Source organism: Lampetra planeri, chromosome 8 (genome assembly GCF_965212315.1).
Source record: "Lampetra planeri chromosome 8, kcLamPlan1.2.h2, whole genome shotgun sequence".
Taxonomy (NCBI): Eukaryota; Metazoa; Chordata; class Hyperoartia; order Petromyzontiformes; family Petromyzontidae; genus Lampetra; species Lampetra planeri.
In genome coordinates this window covers 2,173,858-2,194,512 of record NC_136114.1, presented here as the reverse complement: position 1 = coordinate 2,194,512, position 20,655 = coordinate 2,173,858, and the positions used below count along the sequence as shown (strand labels likewise).

The window sequence follows — 20,655 nt, the reverse complement described above, 5'->3', positions numbered from 1 at the left end:
TGTGCCAAACCAATTGTCTAAAATCAACATTTTATAATAAAAGACGGGTGACTTGAAATAGCTGCTAATCTGACCAGGAGGCCCAGTGAATGGCGTTCAGGTCTCAGAAGTGGAGGCGTTAGTTGACACAATTTCAAGAGCGTTGCCCGATGAATGACATTTAAGTCTTAGAGATGGTGGCGTTAGTTGGCACAATTACAAGAGCGTTTCCAGATGATTGACGTTTAGGTCTCAGAAGTGGTGGCGTTAGTTGGCACAATTACAAGAGCGTTGGCCGATGATTGACGTTTAGGTCTCACAAGTGGTGGCGTTAGTTGGCACAATTACAAGAGCATTGCCCGATGAATGGCAGTTTAAATCTCAGAAGTGGTGGTGAGAGTTGACACAATTACAAGAGCAATTTGTGATGGTGGAGGACCACGTGGATGTTTGCTGCCAGCCGTCCCCGATGTTGGAATGTTAGATGTTTGCGATTCCTCCTGTGACATCAACAGACAACTTATCAGGAGCCTCAGGAAATGGTGACTTTTTAGAGCGTCGGAGAGAGGCGACAAACTTGTGGGTCGTGAACAATGTGGTGACTCAACACAAACATTGTCAATTTAAACCAAGGCTGTGTATTACTGGTCCTCGACGATTCGTTCATCGCGGTCAAAATCTTATATCACACTTTTACGTTGCCACGCATTGATACAAACAAGAGTAGTGGCTGTGAAAACTGTAATTTTTCACAGTAAAATATGGGCGGACCGTGGACTTTGTTGTAATTCGTTTCCCCCTTATCTTGCACAAGGATGTTTCGGTCATGCTATTGCCGCCACAATGAGACTGAGAACTCTGGCGGTGAGCAAGTGGAGTGAGCAGAACAGGTCGAATTAGATCACACAGCTGCTGCTGCTGCTTCTTAACTTCTCTTCAATAAGCCCGTTATTCACACCTTTTTATAGGCTGTGGGAATAGTGCTCGTTGCATAAAAAATAATTTTCTTTTTAACCCTTAGAGCTGGGATTTGCCCAATGAAAGCAAAAAAAGCTAAATAAATGTAATGGAAAGCGTTCCAGTGTCAAACCAAAACTGCTTATTTCAACGTTCCTCATGATTCTCCAGTATTTCCGAGATAGAGGACTGTGTAGTATAAAATGTCATCTCTAGTTGATTTAAGTCTTTTTTCCTTATTTCTGCTCTGAAGGTCTGTGTATGAATATTTTGCTGCTATATACATTTTTTTTTTATCTTTTAAGATAATGTAAACACCAATAATTAATTCGTTTATACCACTATTAATGCACTCCCATCACTAAAAAGCATATATAAGTACATTTATTTATTATTAAATCAAGGACTAATATACACATTACCGGTACTGGTGTGAATGAACAGAATGGCATCTCATTGTCTTACATTTTAATATGATGAGCTCGCTTTGTGTATTTTCACTGGTAATCAGGCTGTCAACTCTGTGTCCTTGAGAAGACTGCGTAATCATGCATAATGTCCTGGCCCAGATTTGAATCCAAGATGTTCGTGGTGCCAAGCTCAGTGCTCTAACATAATAGTACTCGCCTATAGCCCGTCCAAGGACGGGTGTATTGCAGTTAATCTGAAATATTCAATAGAAAATAATGACTCGCTCATAATTATTAATGAGGGGGTGGGGTCCACGTGAGTGACGTCATCGGCTCATGATTATTGATGAGTGGGTGGGGCTCCATGTGGAATGACGTCATCCACTTATGATTATTAATGAGGGGAGTGCCCCATGTGGAGTGACGTCACCCGCTAATGATTATTAATGAGGGGGGTGGTTGGCCCATGTGGAGTGACATCACGCGTGGAACACGCACATCTTTTGTCGGCTCGTTATATTAGTTGCGGCGTTTATTTCTTTATTAGCTTTACTTTCCATAAAGAAAGGTCAAAATGAAAGCTAATTTGCGTGAACAAATTTTAGTTTCCGCTCCACCTTCATGCGGAGTGATGTCACCTGTTCATGATTATTAATAACAGGGGGGGGGGGGTTCCATGTGGAGGACCCCACCTGTTCATGATTATAAATGAGGGGGGCTGGTCGACATGGAGTGACGTCACGTGCTTTACACACAGACATTCATGGCTCATTATATTAGTGATTAGCCCACTCGGCCACCTCTCATTTTTCGGTTGGTAATCAAGGGCAAATTGCGTTATGTAGAAGCCGCAATACTTGTCATCCTAATCACTAAGGGAGGCCGCGGAAAAGGGACAAGGCATCGCTCGTGAACCTGCGCGCTGGAAACACGCGCCACACATTGTGCTGCAGCTATGCAACTCGGCATTGGCGCTTTTTTTTGGTACAGTTTAAAGAATGTAGCTCGTATGAATTCCCCAAAAACAGAAGTCAAATTTTGTTCGCCACGAACGGTGCTACTGGAAGAGGGGGTGGAATAAAAAAAAATCGCTGAGTACACGAAGGTGCGGGAGAAAGTGTGCCTGCGGATATGAGCCAGCCGCACGCCAATTCGCGCAGAACCTAACAAAGACGAATTGTATCACGAGGGTGTGCACGTACCCCCTTCACTTATCCTGATGGTGAATTATTTTTTTAAATAGATAAATGCCACAGCTACTTGTACTTTGATGGTTATTGTTAGTAACACACCACTAAGAATATTGTACTGGGAGATTACTTCAGTCAGTGATTTGTATACTGGCAGGGCACGAAGCCAATGCACGAAGCCAATGAATGTTAATGCCATATGCAGCTGCCCAATAATGAATCAAAGGTCATACAATATTAAGAAATGCATCTCTCTTTTTAAATATCTGTTTACTTGGACACGAAGATTAACCACTGCAGTAAATCGTCCCGAAGCCGGACTATTTTGGTGGGGGGGGGGGGGGGGCTTTTCTGATTATGGGAGATGCCCAGCATATTGCAATTAGACTCATTAATAATGGTTAAATTCCAGACTTAAATTACGCAATCAAATGTTTTTTTTCCTGTGGCACACCAGGGGAAGGGGAGTGGAGGTACGGATGTAATGAATGGAAACGGAACAGAAAAGGGGTAGGCATGGTCGTTGGCCAGAAGTCACCCAAGATAGATAAGGAGGGCACGGCTCAAATATGAGCAGCAACAAGAGAGAAGGATCAGTGGTGCAGGAAGGGGAGAAGGAGGACGAGGAGTAGAAGGCATGCCCGAGCCAAGATGCCGGGGGTGAGAGGAGATGAAACTGAGGGGGAGAGAGAAGGAAGGAGCAAGCAGCAAGAAGTCAGCTGGACGGGGCAGAGCGTGTTTTCACAGTGTTCGGGCAGAGGGAGGGGGGATTCAGAGTGGGGGTGGCCACGCAGACGTCACATGATTTAACGGGAGGCTTGCGCTGATTTTACTGTGTATAATGAGTGACTTCCGCGACACGTCGTGTAGAGGGTACTCTCTTCTTTCTAGATTTGAAGCTTTCGTGACTGCAAGGATTTTTTCGGTAAAGTTACGTAGGTAAAATAAATAAAAAATAAAATTAATAAAAGTAAAATAAAAATCACGACGTTTCGGAGGCAACACAAGCTTCCGTCTTCACATTCGGGCACACCACAGGACAGCCTTATCCTCTTCTGACTTTCGTGAATGCAGGAATTCATATTCTATGGTTCTTTCGGTAAAGTGACGTAGATATAAAAAATAAAATCACAATAAAATAATAAAATAAAAATAAAGTGAATACATTTTTATTTTAAAATATATCACGACAGCTTGCCCTCAGAGGCTAACCTCCCTGCTCCTGATGACGACCGCTTGTGCTGCGATCGAAACGTCGTGATATTTTTTTAATTTTGTATTCACTTTATACATTTTATTATTATTTTATTGTTATTATTTTTGCTAGCTACGTGACTTTACCGAAATAACCATAGAATAGCTTTCCTCTTCTTTCTCCGAGTACACACGTAGATATTAGCATCCCTACAGGCTACACGTGGTTAGGCTCCGCCTCGGGCCACGCCCTTTCGTGGAACCTTCATGCCGGTTCCCGGAGTATCTCGGCCAGCCTCACCCTTTACCTTTGGCCCAGATACCCCTTCCTTGGAGATTGGATGATATTTATAGTGGTGGCTGTACCCGTGCTTTCCTTGTCCAACCAGTAGATGTTACTATGTCATTACATCTGTATCGAGATTTACACGGAATTAACACCTAAGACTTTTCATAATAAAGAAAAAAAACGTAATAACTGAAAAAAATAAGATCTAAATATTTATTGACTAAGTAAAATATTTGCAATCGTGTAAAAGTTACTGATGTACCATATAATCTGGGTCACTTGGCATCGCCTGAAAGCAGAGGTGGAAAGCTGAGGCCCACTGGATGTGAAAATATAAGAGGCGTCCCCGGTTAACTGAATTCCATATAGCAGAAATATATAGATATGTAACTTCAGAATTCGCCTTGCATAAACACACACGGCTCATTGTATTTAGAACAATGTCTGTGGATCACATCTTACATTGCCTTACGTTGAAAAGCACATCTTTAATTTTAGACACGTGATTAGCCTTGAACTGTCATACCTTGCACAGCTTAATTAGCGCACTGTGTTCTGGTTGGAGTGCTCTTTGTTTTATTTTTATTTTAATATTTAATGATTCCTGGTAGTCTTTCTGGCTTACCCTAAATTCCAGCTTACGTAAGTCCGACTTCGAGAAGTAGCAAATGTACGTTCACATTTTCAGTGCTGCAAATCATATTTGTAATGGTTTTCATTAACGTTTACAATGAAAGACGACATCAAGTGCTGTTATTTCAGAGGTCGGAAACTTTAAAGATTGGAACGACTCTGTGAATGTGCCTGTTATTTTGAACCCCCGTGGTTTTGCAAATAAGTTAGGTAATGGATCAAATGGGTTTAAAATTAAACTTCTGTTCAGCTGCGATATGGTGGCCATGGTGATATTCATATACTTGGGTGGCAGGTTGGCAGCACGGTGGCAACACTCGTGCCTCGCAGCAAGGTGAAGTCTGGGTTCTATTCCTGACTCTGGTGTCTTTTTGTGTGGTGTTTTTTATGTTTTCCCACTGTTCTGCATGAGTTTTCCGCATCTTCTTCAGTTTCCTCCCATAGCTAAAAACGCACACACACACAATGTGAGCAGGACCCTCCTGCAAAAGAGTATTCGGCCTCGGTGTGGCTTTCCCGAGTAAGTGAATATAAATGCAAGCGTCGTGGCACGTCGTCAGCGCTGTTCCCGGTGACGTCGGCGCAATGGACGTGGCACGACACGCCGAGCGTACGTGCGGTACATTGACATTCAATAAAATATATACTGGTGGGATGAGATGTAGCCTTTGGCATTGGGATAGGTGACCTTTCCGTGTGTGTGTCGCCAGAAACATCGAGCGTACATATTTCATCGCATTAAGACCGAAGATCGCCCTAGAGATTACCGGTGCGACGTGTGCTGCTCGTGCGTGCCGTGCAACGAAAGGTGGTGTGGGGGGCGAGGGGCACGTGTTTATTGTGGGTGCCGTCTACGATAACAATTTTATCCATAACATAGGTTAGGGTTAGATCGTGTTAATATAAGTGTGTCGTTAAACCCGCCACCACCCGACACAGACAGTTGTAAGGTTTGTCACGTAAAACAAAACGTGCCAATTAGTTGCCAGTTCAGCGCACACCAGTGTGTTGGAGAGTAAACACACAAAATCTACAATTCAAGTACGCCATTTCGCAGGTCATTGCAACCAGCCTCATCAGGCGGCAGCCAGAATTGGCTGTGTCAGGTGGTGGCGGGTTTAACGACACATTTATATGCACGCGATTTAACCCAACAAAACATCTATTATGGATAATATTGGTCGCGAAATCCTACGTGTTAAACTGATAACAATTTTACTTGGGTACTGTATATCCCTCTCCCGATCGCTCTGCAACAGAGATGAACTGGACACTAAAACTCCTTATCTGTCATGAAGTAGACGGGTGGGTGGTTGCTGGTAGGTCACACTCCACATTGCATATGATACTGAAGGGAAATCACTTCATGAACACCGATGTCAAAAACACAATTGAATTGGCATCCGTGGAAAGATAAGGTAAATAGGGTCTGAGGATGTTACAGTACACTGCACCACAGTGGGGCTCAGAGGTTATTGACCTCTGGATGCCAGTCAAACGTTTGTCTTGGTAAAAGTTATTCTCCTGCATTCTGCATGTGTGCTCTAACCATCCCAACCACCTCGATCCAATTATATCTACAAAGGTTTCCTGTCACATTCTATTCCAAGCGTCCAACTTTCTGGCCACATTTATTCCGCTCAAAACTACAGACTCGAAGGCACAAGTTGCATTGGTAAAAGGCCCACACTCTTACCCATACAGCAAAACAGATATTATCCCTGCCTCAAAACCGGTCTGTTAAAACTGAAGATTTATTTGTTATGCAGTCCATCAAAATCCTCTCCTGTTATTGCAATGTCTCTTTCCCTCCGTCTCATAACCCTTCGTGCATCATATACTGTACGTTCTTCATTCCCTTGGTAGGGGCTAATTCATTAAGTGGCTGACGATTGTCGACTTATCTTGAAGTGGTACTCATTTAATTGACCCCAGAGGGAATGATGGGCCGAGTGGACCTCCAACTGGGATTTAAATTAGCAATGTTCTGACTGTGAGTCATGTGCCGGAGACGTAGCCACCACCCTGCTGGGTTATGCAATGTGTTACCCTCGGACTTGCAATGTTCCCGACCGCCTCGACATTCCTAGTCCCCGCTGACACCGGCGATAATAATGCTGGAGCGCATTATCTGACCGCCGGCGGGTGGAAAAGTCTCTCTCCCCAATCTCTCCAGGGATGCGATTTCGCAACTTGGATGTATTTGCATTTTCAGGAATCTGCACGACCAGGAGGCTGCATTATTTCATTTGTTTCAGATCAGGTTTTCGGTGACTGAGTGTTATGTTACCTGGAGTCGTGATAAGTGAAAGTGAACTCGGTCATATCCCCCCCCCCCCCCGTGTGTATTATATTTCCAAGTATCAGTCCCAGAATCGTCATAGTCTTGCCTGCACTTAAATATTTATTTTTCCTTTGAGGCTATGGATTGTAATCCTGCTTCGCACAAACCCCTGAAAATTCACGGTTAGGTTCAATGACACGAAACTATATTTCACAACCACCGTCATATTGATCGTGAGATCAAGTTAACATCTAGTTTTAAGGTCGCAAACTGCTCGTCTTGTCACATTCACACGGAGGCACACATCAAACGTATAGGGGGACAATTTAAAATCACAAAAAGTGGTGACATTTCCGTGGGATTATGGACTCTTACCTCAAATATCATGGTGTAACTATGCGGGAGAGATAAGGTGAACTTTTAAAACTCTGTTAGGCAACATCGCATGCAAGAGGAAGTCTAAAATATTCAAGTGGAGTGCCACTCGTTGTCGTACAACAACACATCAGAAGCGACATGGTGATTTCCAAAAAGGAAACAAACTCAGTGCTGCATTGACTGGCTCGAGCCCTCGATGCTCAACAGCACCACAACAGTCCACGTCACGTGTGACGCATCGTGTGTGCCACGTGCCAGAGGGTGGAAACTGCCTTGAAGCCTGCGACAGATACACGGGCAAAGATAAGGTGAGCAAGGACCCATGCCTGGGCAATGTCATCCACAGATCAGGAGACATTGCCCCAATGTGGCACTATGCCAACGTCACGACAGGAGGCACAGGTTTCTACGCTTAAAAGAATACGTAGCCTTCAGATCCTTGCAGAATAACTCAGGGGAACAAACAAAAACTAAACTTGTCCGTGAGTTTTCTTCTCGACGGCCCTCTCTACAAACATTGTGAATTGTAGCATTTTTACGTCTTGATGTGTATGCAGTATCCGCTTTGATGTGTCACACTGCTCATTTTAACATTACACATTTTGTTAATTCCCAAATGCAGTAATTTTGTATAAAAAATGGACTTGCATGCTTCCAATCATGCCTGCTTTCGCTTTTCATTCTGTCCAATTGTTTGGTGGAATGATGGCCTTGTCAGTGGACACTGTAACTCATCCCGCATATAGTCACCCAACCAGACCATCTCCTCAATTGGGGGAGGGGACATTTTACCAAACCTCAGCCCGCACGGTGGAAGGGACAGTTATGTATGTATGTTGAGCTTGTTTTGAATCATATGTAGCCAACCCTTGTGGCATTTATGCCGCAACAAAAACACGCCAGAAAAAATTTTCAGCTGCTCGATCCACTTGGCATGGAACATTTCTTCAGGCCCTGTTAGAAGCATTATTTACTGCACAGAGCTGTTACGCACAACAACACGTAAAGCCACACACGCAGAGATAAAGGCCCCCCGTCTAGCTAAAACAGGCTGTTGTGGCATTTGCTGTTAGCACCTATGAAGGCTGGCATGGTGGACAAGGACGGAGTGTGGCTCACAACTACACCCGGCTGCCTTTGTTTTTCCAGTGCCGAATGGCTGATTACCTATATTTGTGATGTGGTCATAGTGCGGACACTTGACTCCCGCAGAGATCGCGGGAGTCAAGGTGTCCTCGTGTCGGCTGTGCAAGATCTTCCAGCATTTTCAGCAACCAAGCGCAACTCTTCATAGATTGTCTGGCATAGGGGTGGACGAGATGGTAAGGTGTGGTTGTCGTCAATAATAGTGGCCAGGATGGACTCGCGACCTCGTGGTACTTACCATACGAGGACAAACAGTAGCGGCCGGTGGGGAAATATACTTGGGGGGGGGGGGCACAAGCCCGGGTGGTGGTGGGGAGGAGAGTGTGGGGGAAAGGGTGGGGGCTAGGGGAGGGTGCGTGTCCCGTATTTAACAGTAGAAACTGGTGAGCGCATGCAGCAGCAAGGGGCCGAATACTCGTGGGCCCTTTCATGGCCCAGAGCAGCGTTCTTCACGAACTTTCAGTGTGAGGGCCACCCCACATTTTAAACCATTGGGATTTGATAGCAGTACGACGATGATGATGGGTGGGTATTTTCACATTTGTGTATTGTCGGCGGGCCGCAGGTCAGGGGTCGCGCTGCTAAGCCACCAGGGGCCGCCAGTGGCCCGCGGGGCCTTGCAATGAAGAACGCTGGCCCAGCGGCAATCCAACTGCGAGCGCGTGCGTGACCCCACTGGCTGCGGTCTCGAGTTCATAAACCTCTGGCTCTCAGCAGATGGTCGGGGAGCGCAGTCCCATTGCTGCGGAACAACAATCACTGGCGCGCCCCTAAACCAAGAGGCTTGTGAGGTCACAAACTGCGAGCAGTTTAAAAACGTAAAAATGTGCAGTTCAGTTTTTTTACGTCTTTTCCTCCAGCTGAACTTGTTTTTCTCCGCGGGGGTTGATGGACACGAGACTCTGACGACCAGCTGTCGATGCGAACAGAGTTTAGTCGTTGATGATTCAACTCCCGGCAATTCCAAGCATTTAACGTGATTTGGGATCGTGGTTTTATATATTTGTTTACTCTCTCATTTGTGCTGTATCTCACAGCCTCATTTGTAGTCCCCCGTTTGCTTCAGCAGCTTAAATGTATAATTTACATGTACGGGAATTTGCATAAATTGTAAGTAATCGAGTCTCATGGATGGAATGTAATTGTCATAGACCGAGTATATTTACACGTGCACGTCTGTGTATAATGGAAGGAGCACAGCTGTGCAATGTTTAACGGACTTGTTACGTAGAAGCGCATCTATTGTTTTAATGAAATGTGCATAAATAATAAAAAGAAAATTCCTTGAAACATTTCGATAGGGTTGATTTACAAGACCGATGGAACACTTTGCATTTTAATAGTTTTTCTTCATTATTCTTTGGTTCTTTCGGTAAAGTCACGTACAAAGATAAAATAATAAATTAAATAATTGCATACTACGACGTTTCGATTGCAACACAAGCAATCATCATCAGGTATAAAAAAAATAGCAACAAAAATCTAACCAGAAAACTATAGACAGACATATAAGCAGACAGACATCATAAAGATACACAGAGAGAGAACACGTATCGGCACAAAGAGAGAGGTCGTCTCTGTGACGGGGCCTTAAATATAGAGAGGGGGCGGGGGCGGAGAGAGGGAGGTGGCAGAGAAAAAATTAGCATGTCAATGAGTGGACAACGACGTGGTACGGTACGCAAGCTTGAAAATTAGGAGAAAGACACACTAAAATTAAATAACCTAGTAAAATATCGAAATGTAATGTAATGCAACACAGAGAGTCGGTCAACACACAATTAACGCATAGCCCGGTTGATAACGTATTTCAAAGATTGCTAAGTTAGAATTTAAGTGTGAAAATTCCAAAGAGAGGACAGGCAGAGAGAGAAAACTAAAAATCAGAGAGAGAGAAAAAAGATAAGCTTAAAACTTCCCCGTAGAAGTGGTTCAATCTTAATTTTGGAGCTTTCGTGACTGCAGGAATTATTATTTGGTTCTTTCGGTAAAGTCACGTACAAAGATAAAATAATAAATTAAATTAGTGTGTCTTTCTCCTAATTTTCAAGTTTGCGTACCGTACCACGTCGTTGTCCACTCATTGACATGCTAATTTTTTCTCTGCCCCCCCCTCTCTCCGCCCCCGCCCCCTCTCTATGTAAGGCCCCGTCACAGAGACGACCTCTCTCTTTGTGCCGATACGTGTTCTCTCTCTGTGTATCTTTATGATGTCTGTCTGCTTATATGTCTGTCTATAGTTTTCTGGTTAGATTTTTGTTGCTATTTCTTTTATACCTGATGATGATTGTTTGTGTTGCAATCGAAACGTCGTAGTATGCTATTATTTAATTTATTATTTTATCTTTGTACGTGACTTCACCGAAAGAACCAAATAATAATTCCTGCAGTCATGAAAGCTCCAAAATTAAGATTTTTCTTCATTGTTTGACAATCTGATGCATTTGTCCATAAACTATGAATGGGTTTAATAACAAACTGCGCCCTGTTTTTTATTGCTAAATGCTCGGATGTTATCTTTTTTGCAGCAGAATCGCCGGTGTTTGTCGTGGGAATTGTGATCTACAAACATCTGGAAACCTTCCTACCCAAACCAAGGTAAACGCACGCAATACCATAATTTCTGCATTCACAATGATGCATTTACTCCATAAACTTACTCCATTGCGTCGTGCACACTGCATAATAACATCGGCCCTTTGTCAATCTTTGGGCCGGATGAAGGCTCCCCACGCCTCATTGGTAATGATGGTGTGTTTGACTTTCCTTCACCACGCCAGTTCATGAGGATTGATGAAGGGATTGGGGGGGGGACGCACGCTCAGAACCACCTAAGTTGTCACTCACCACGAGCGTGAGCCATGGCGAGGAATTAAACTTAAGTCGCTGTGTTGATAGCGCAGTGCGCTAACCACTGTGTCACTGCTCCCCCATTTGGTTAGAGTATCACACTCTACAAGCACATGATACTCATACTCTTTAGTTTTTTCGGTAAAGTCACGTAGGTGAAAACAATAAAAATGAAAACAACTAAATTAAATCACGACGTTTCGGAAACAACACAAGCCTCCGTTATCAGTTTTGACCGCTCCAGCAAAATTACTGTAGCGTATAAAGCGAACTATTTAGAGACACGTTGTTAGCTTGCTTTATACTGCTGGAGCAGTCACACCTGATGACGGAGGCTTGTGTTTCTTCCGAAACGTCGTGATTTAATTTAATTGTTTTCATTTTTATTTTGTTTTCACCTACGTGACTTTACCGAAAAAAACAAAGAGTATGGATCCTTGCAGTCACGAAAACTTCAAATCTTGAACCACGTGATATATTGAGCTTTTACGCATTCATATTGACTGTGGAGTGTCTAGAGTTGTCAGTGGCTCAGGGCCGTCAACAGAGGTGAGCGCCACCACGTACATGCTCGTCATTCATTCGAGCCTGATGCTTCTCGGTCCACTCAGCCCTAAATGGGTGCCCAATGATTCCCCCTGCACCTCCGATTAGCATGGTTGGCTGCGAACGGTGTGAAAGAAGTTCACACAGGAGTGGTGGTGAATCCTGTAGAGATTTATGAAACTCCCAAACCTGCTGAGCTGTGAGATGGTCAGGAGGTGTATTGTTGAATCTATCCAGGTACACGTTTTAGTTGTATGCCTTATAAGCAGGGGTATCCTCCTGACCATGGATAACTTGAATTGCAACTCTTACTCAATAGCATCAAGTATTATTTGAGCCTAGGTCGACCCAGCCTTAAATGTGTATCTCATAGGATATATAAGCATCAGAAACTGGAGGAGCAAAAGATGACCTGGCACAGTAGGTACTACACCACCTCCTCATGATGTGCTCAATAGCTGCACCTGTGCCCCCAGCTGAATGGGGACGTAAAAACGAGTGTCGTTCATATACGAACAAGTACATTGTATTACAGGCATAATATTCCTGCCGTATTGCACAGGGTAGAGCCTCTGAGATGTAGAGATTTGGGTAGCATTGTTCCCCTTATGGCTATTCACCCGAATTGCTTTTTTTCCAGAGACTCGAGAGAATTCATTGTTTGTCACATGCCTTTGAAACGTTTTTTTTGTATTCTTAACAACCACGTGGCTGTCATCATTGCTTTGCCGAGCTGTGTTGACCATCTTCAATTCTAGCATCGAACTTTTTAGTTAGTTTGTGTTGGCCAGATTTTTTGTTTTCTTCTCTAAAACCTTTACCACTTCGTCAGTTGTTACCGTTTGCTATGATTTCCGGGGAGAGATTCATCACAGCCCAGTATTGTCGATGCCGCGTCACGGACCACAGTTTTAAACCTTATTTATTATTGCCGCACGTCATTGAGAGAAGGGAGGAGGGGCTGCTGTTAACCTCTGTTGGAGATGATGATGATGAACTTCACATCTGAATGAATGTTTATGGTCCCAATTCAATTCAACGTCACGCTGATTGGATTTACTGAACCAGCCTCAAATGGACGCTGCTTTGAGTTTCCATACCATTAATTCAAGGCAGTGAGCCGTGCTTTGCATTCACGACATACGTTCCCGCTCACTGATTTGATTATTTAAATGTACAGCGCTGGATCCACCTACCCCCCAAGAAATGTTACCAGACAGCAAGTGAGCTTGCCAAATGAATTACGATTGATTATGCCATTTGGTGGCTGCACCAACCAGTGTGAGGACACGGAAAGAGACCCGGTTTATGGCAGCAAAACAAATAAAAATTGAGTCCAGCACAAACCAAATGAATAAAAATTGATGACGCGGCAAATTTGTAACGGTCACTCGAGAAAAGAAAGAATGCTATCATCTAAAGTGTTCCCCATCTGTTTGCTAACTTCCTTGCGAGGCTCACCGTACTTTGAGAACCTTTCCATCCTTTGTATCCGTGACAACTGGTGTGGTGGTAGATGTTTTTATTTCTTTCAGATCATAATTTGAATTGAAACGGCATGACCTGCCCCCGTTATGCAAACGCAAGAATGGAAGGCAATATTTTTTTTTTTAAGTGGCGGGTCAGGATTTATGCAAATCGCACCAAGCGATGGGTGACTCGCAGCGAACTCTTCCAATTGTTTCCAATCTCCATGCCATAATTGCTTAATTATATAACTCGAGATTCACAGTGCCACTCAACATCACGACAAAGAAAGTGGGGAATGCTATTATTTAATTTACTCAAAACCGCTGACATCTAGAGCCCTAACTGGTGGCTTTAATAGTGAGTGGAGCCTATATCACACGATGCAATCCCGGAGCAGAAGAGTTTGGTGATGAAAATTGCTGCGAAATACATGGAACCCTTGTCCTATGGAGATCACAAACAGCATTGGTTTGCAGTTGGATAAAAAAATAATTTAAAAAAATTGGGGGCAATTTAAGCAAATTTTGCATAAACAGTTGGAATTACAGTAATGAGTTGATCAAATCAGGACATTTATTTGTATCAATATGGATGCAATTTATCATGGAAATGGAATTTATATACCTGCAAGGTGCATAACCTCGGATACGATTCAGGCGCTTAATCCGATGTGATGCACCGCAATTTGGATGGAGCGACCACAACGGTGGATTAACCTTTCTAAAAAATATATGGAAAATTCTGCAAGTCTTACGAAATCGGAAAGTTAGGCAGACAGCTATAATTGTCACGTTTCATGGTCGATATTACATCATTTCTTCATTCCAGTTAACCACTGTGCAACACTCAAATGTTTGGATTGGACCTGACCCCTCGCTTTAGGCACCATTAATGTGTGATGTGAACATTTCCTCTTTCAGGAACAACACGATAGTGCAGTCTCGCATCATTTCGGTGAGCATGAACCCCGCTCCGGACGTTGTCAGGCTCGAACTGGACTTCAGCCATACGGCTAACGTGAGCAACCGATGCACGCCGCTGCCACTCTGTCATTCCTCGATGATTTATTTCCTTGTAAATGAAACAAAAACCACGCACACACTTCCATGACACGTTTCCGGGCTGTGCTTCACATCGTTCGCCACGGTGTCCGGCATTTCCGCTCCACGTGCCGGGACCTTCTTCAGGAACTTCCGTTAATAGGGCATTCACATTCAGTTAGCGGTTGACGTTCGAAGTGGACTGCAACCCTCAAAAGGAAAGTTGGCACAACCACGGTCTCCCCCCGTGATCCGTGGTTCAAACAAATCACTCGAGACACCGGTGTATGGCAGCAAGAGCGGTTTATGCGAATGCTGTCCCAAGAGGTCACACGTTTTGCGCAGCGCTCCTTCACGTGGTGAACGAATGCTCTCACTGTGTGCAGCGAAACGACGTAGAACGTCGCACCAAACAATGCTTGGCGCAGCCCGGACGGCTTTACTGTGCGACTGCGCAAACCAATGCAGCAGTATCTTTACGCTTTACACAACCAGAGCAGCGTCAAATTATTCTAAAGGAGTGTGTTTTTGTTGCACGACTTCACAGGCGTCCGATTGCTTTGTTTTATTACTATTATGCGTGTGCCATCTCACTCGATATTAAGTGTTTAGTCTTGCAGGACAGCTCATTCACGAATGGGAGAGTCAAACCGTTAAGTTAGTCAGCATGATGGAGCATGCCCCCAGAACTTAAAACAATGGATTAATTTGCAAATTACACATGCACATATTACATTTGAGCCCCGTTTGTGTCACATCGCACACAACTCTTTTTGGGAGAGTTTGCTAATTTTGTTTTAAAAAAATACAGCACACATGTGTATGCCATTCAAACGTATTATTTTATTAGTTACACTTAACCATGGAAGTATAAAGAAATGTGAGTTGAACACGTAGGCTTTCGCGACAGATATTATTAATTATAAAGGTTTGTGGGTTAGATTGCGTAAGTATAAATGTCGTAACCCTCCACCACCTGACACACCGAGTAAGGTTTGTCACATAAACAATGCCCCAATTAGTTACTACTTCAGCCCACTGGTGTGTTGGAGAGTAAATCAACAAAATGTACAATTTGAGTACGACGTTTCGCTCGTAATTACATCCAGCATCATTGGGCGATTTTGGCCGAATAGTGGGTTCACAGTGATGCTTGCTCTTTTTAAGACGGGAATCAGGTGAATTGCTTCACTATTCTGGTAAATCACCCGATGATGCTGGACGTAATTACCAGCAAAACGTCGTAATTCAATTTGTACATTTTGTGGATTTACTCTCCAACACACCGGTGGGCTGAAGTAGTAACTAATTGGCGCGTTGTTTACGTGACAAACCTTACTGGCTTGTGTCGGGTGGTGGAGGGTTGCGACACATTTATACTTACCGGCTCTAAACCACAAACCGTTATTATGAATAAAGAAACGTCTCAACAATGCCTGTCCAATACCTCTGCAAACCTCAAATAGCAGTGGAATACCCACAATGCAACACAAGATTTTTATTTAACTCAAATGGATTATTTACACTGCAGTAATTATTTCATGACTATGTCAAAATCATATCAATGTATTAATGATGTGAGTGTTGCCCTTCCCCCAAACCACCAACGAGCACGGTTGGCTACATATAATGCGAAATAAATTCAACATACATACATACCGAAATACTTGTAATGGTGATTTGGAGGGAGACCTCTTATTGCCAAAGCTGAACTTGGTCATAAGCACACTGCTCAAGTATAGGAACTCCTCCACTCTCTCGACATCTGCCCGGTTGCTCGTGGAGAGCTGAGGAGAGTGGTCATCTGTCACGGGCCTGAGACCATCAAGCAACTACACCTGGGAATCCGGTGTAATCTTGGGCGGTCTCATTCTGGATTCTAACTCAGAATGTCAGCGGTGCCTCCATAAAATCAAACGAATCCCCAAAATGTTACACTAATGTTGTAAATCACAGCAGGATGACTACCATTTAACGGTTCATTCACATTGGCATGGATACAGGCATTGGAGCACATCGTGACTGTAAGTGATGAAAGCTTAACGCTCGCAGTGTGTGTAATGTGTTTTACAATACATTACATTACTTAATTAGCAAATGCGCAGAGACACAACATTTTCATATATATTTACACAAACGACAGATAACTCATTGGTGAACAACATCGCAAGTAGATTTGTGAATAGCTGATGGGTGAATTGATGAGGTTGGTCTATACATTTTTACTATTTTTAAAGCATAACACTTGCAAGGTTTAGTGAATATTTATGTTAGTTTTTCATTTGCAAGGTTACAATTTTAGTTGGAATGCCTAATATTTAAGAAGCGGATATTACAAATGTAATCAATATTAAAATTTACCACAAGTGAATAATAAATGATGCAAAATCTATGGCTTAGTGTTAAATGAATTGTGCCCTGTGCCCTGAATTATTAATTGTGGGAGTATCTTTACAATTTTTGTGAACAGCAATGGCACGATCATGACATTTTTCCAATTTTGTTAGATTAATATTAGTTCATGCCTCGAAGAAAATAACAATTTTTAAGTGAATAAAACTGCGTGAACATTTTTGTTGCAGGGTACAAACTCATACTGTGCTTTCTGGGACCCGGTAAACATGTACGTATCCACATCGTTCACATAATTTCACATGTAAAGTTGGTGCCGTCTTGGTCAGAGGAGAAATAGGGTAGCATTCATCACCGCCTCATAGCTCTGAGACAATGGTGGAATTTTTAATGCCCATGGTGGCAGCCGCTCTCGATAAAATGACCACTGTTGACTTCCAAAAAAGTAGTACTCAGTTTTATCAACCCCAGAGTAATAGGCAGAGTTGGCCTCCTACTGCTGGTTTGAATTCACAACTTTCCAATTGTACTCACAGCGCCACCTCACCGGATACTGTTTATTTTACATTATGTACATTTAAATCATTATTATTATTAAAGTGGGAAGTGAAAATATTGATGATCAACGTTTTTTTATGGCTATATCGATTCAGCAATGGTTAGCAGGCTGGAGTGTGGACGCGAGCTGACGTAACTCCATCAGCCGCAGCTGCTGCTGCTCGTACAAATTGTGATGAATGTGATAGGCAGTGACCATTGATTCATGTTCTTAACGTTATCACGCAAAATTTGATAGTGAATATCTGATAGTTTTGGAAGTCATACCTGGATGAATAAGTCCCTAACTTTATGAAACTAGACCTTACGCATAATTGAGCATTGCTGTTCCTATATCCTTCACCTCCTGTTTCATCCGTTTAATTCGACCAGATCCTTCATCTCACAGAACTCACACAGGGCAGGAAATATATCTGAGGAACTACATTCTACTCAAGCATATGCAGATTGGTGTTGCATCAAGTACTATGTTAACAATCAAGGTAACAAAGATAAATTCGTTATGTTCCTGGATATTTGGAAATAAAATAAACTATTTTTTATCTTACCAGATAAAGGCCCACTGAGCTATATAGATTTTTTTCAGAAGCGACCTGGCCACAAATGATAGCTCAGCGATGTAAATTATCACGTGGAAATGTATATCAACCAATTACTGTAAACGCGTGATGTTGATTCTAAATGTGGAGGGAAAAACTGGAGGGCCCAGAGAAAAATCCACACGACCATGGGCAGAACATGCCAACTCTAAATATACAAGCGTCAAGGCTGGAATCGAACCCAAGACCTCCAGATATAAACATCTAACCATTTTAATTATTCGATATATCTATTTGTTCTGTGCAACTTGTGTTGCTGACTTTGATGAGGTCATTCCATGCATCCTCGGCTATACGAAGGCCTTGAATAACCAGTGCTGGTGTGCTTCATCATTTGGAGGAATATACTCGGGTGTGCAGGTTCAGAGTGCAGTGCGCCGCTCACCATTGTGTAACTTGACTTAGGGGGAAATTTGTGAATCGTTCCAGTCATCGTTTAGTATCCGGGCATTTACACTTACATGCTATGGCCTACCGCTGTGAATACCGGCCTACCGCTGTGTGAATAGCGGTGCTGCATCACTTGATGCTAAAGGGATGCAGCAGATCCGGTGCGGCATTAATGTGCACTGGGTAAGTCCTTTGCTCGGAGAGCAGCCGGTGCTCTGGGTTGCTGCCGTGCACAGCGCGGTGCGAGCGGACAACAGTGGCGCACAAAGAGCAACAAATCACGAGTGACGCACCTGCGTCCTGCGTGTCGGAGTGAGCTACCCCTCCCCCCCCCATTCGTCTCCGGGCTCTCTTGGCAGCTGTCAGCTATTCGCTCGCCTTGCGCGGTGCAGCCAGGTGTAGTGCCGATGATAACGGGCATCATGACCGTGTGGTGGAGGTTGATATTTGTGGTCGACCGGTGCCGTAGCAAGCGGAAGGAAGGACCAGGCAATGCACGAGTCTGACATTCCCTCGCCTATATTCAAATACGTCAGTGTGTAGTGCAAGACATTCCAATAGGAATCTGCCACCGTGTGCTCTGTGGGGGGCACCGCTAGCCTGGACGCTGTCATAGGAGGGCAAGGGGGGGGGGGGGTACCGCTCATCCGCTTGGCAGACTGTTGGGGGGGGGGGGGGATAGCAAAACACTCAGCTGTCCCAACAAAAATCCTTCTAGACACCAGGGTAGGTCATTTCGTGAATGAAAACAGTAAAATAGAGTTCCTGCGTAGACAGATGCTGGAGCAGTAGACGCTGGTAAAGTTCGGCACAGCATTCACAGCATTGCCTCAGCAGCGGTCTCCAACTTCTAATGCCCCATCCCTCTCATGCCCCTCTCATGATCCCTCTCTCTCAATTGTCAGTCTTGCAACGTGCAAGATGGTGGACGCTGCCCACAGCCGCTGGCGGCTGCGGTAAAGCGTGGCGGTAATCGCCAGCAATCCTGGCAATGGCGCGTTCGTTCTTTTAAATTTCCCCTAACCACACGCAAGCATTATTTGCTTGCCAAGAATCCCGTAAACTACACGAAATTGACATGAGTTCCCGCATGTAGTCAACGTATACTAGGCAGTGGAGGGATCTCGTGTGGCCCTCCCCAAAGCGCATCATCGCCTTTGTCTCGACAACGGCAAGCGCCGTGCGGTTTTTAGCCTCCGCTGCTGAGCGCTGACCTCATTTCCATGGAGGGAGGTGTGAAACTGCACACCAAATACCGTGCACGGTTTGTTACTGACAAACGCTTTTTTTTGGTTTGGAGAAAACTCTTGAAAGTGATTACAAGCACGGATGCAGTCAAGTCTCACGGCGCAAGCATGCTTGGTGTACAAATATTGCGCTTTAAATCTTGAGTCATCGGCGAACTCATCCTCCTTGTGGATGGAGATGTTGAAATCAGTCCCACCTCGAGTCAGCGGTGGTGTCCAGACTCATGAACTGGCCTCTGCCATCAGAATGTAGAGTTTACACCTCTGGCCAAGGGGCCACCAATGGAGATGGGCAGTGCCGTGGGGGTGGCTTGGCAGACGAAGTGGGGTGCCACCATGTTGAGATGTGAACTACCTCGCCTGGTATACAGGAGGTCGTGGGTTCGATCCCGACCATGATGCCTGCTGTATATTTGGAATTTGCGTGTCTGTCTCCCTGTGGTCGCATGGATTTTTCTCTGAGTCCTTTGGTTTTTCCCTCCACATTTATAAATATGCGTTGAGAGTATTTGGCTGCTATAAATTTCCACATGATAAGCCACTTCCTTGTGCTATCATTTGTGGCCAGGTCACTTCTGAAAAAAGCAGCTACATAGCTCAGTGGGCCTTACCTGGTAAAATAAACATAGTTTAATAGTTTTATTTTAGTCTCGTCACTTTTACGTCATCTAACGTTCGGTAGCTGTCACTCTAACTTACACGCAGTGAGATAATTGCCATGTAATGTGAGTTTGTGAGGTTTTTTTTTACTCTTGGTTCTACACTTTGACACACATGACAGATATTATGTTTGTCTTTGTTTTCCTGTCCCTGTTGCTCTAAAGTGGATGGAGTGGTGCTGGGTGTAAGACCATGTTCAGCGATGCTTTCAGAACCAAGTGCCGTTGCGAGCATTTCTCAAGCTTCACTATTTTGGCGCAGCCGGGCTTTAAAACGGTAAGCTCACCGTTGCATCGTATTCACGCTTTAACGTTACTGGGTAAAAATTTTCACGGAATTTTTTTCAGCATGATGAGGCATTGCAGCGGTTTGATGTTGCTTTATTGATCAAATCAACATAACGTTTGTGACTTTTTGTATTGGTAAAATATGTTAAACAATTATTATTTTGCCACGTAAGGCCCATTGAGCTATATAGCTCTT

The 20,655-nt window shown here is 43.9% G+C and overlaps 1 protein-coding gene across 7 annotated transcripts in view; it reads left to right on the top strand.

Annotated features, from left to right (window-relative positions):
• Window positions 1–20,655, top strand: part of LOC144720208 (adhesion G protein-coupled receptor B3-like) — a 104,370-nt gene that overhangs the window by 35,700 nt on the left and 48,015 nt on the right. For 6 of the 7 annotated variants that reach the window (XM_078596719.1, XM_078596716.1, XM_078596722.1 and 3 more), the window contains 4 exons: window positions 10,989–11,058; window positions 14,247–14,343; window positions 16,949–16,989; window positions 20,337–20,448. In XM_078596719.1, the coding sequence (XP_078452845.1) occupies window positions 10,989–11,058; window positions 14,247–14,343; window positions 16,949–16,989; window positions 20,337–20,448 (320 nt within the window). The remainder of the gene's footprint in view (window positions 1–10,988; window positions 11,059–14,246; window positions 14,344–16,948; window positions 16,990–20,336; window positions 20,449–20,655) is intronic. The other variant, XM_078596717.1, reaches the window with a different exon arrangement.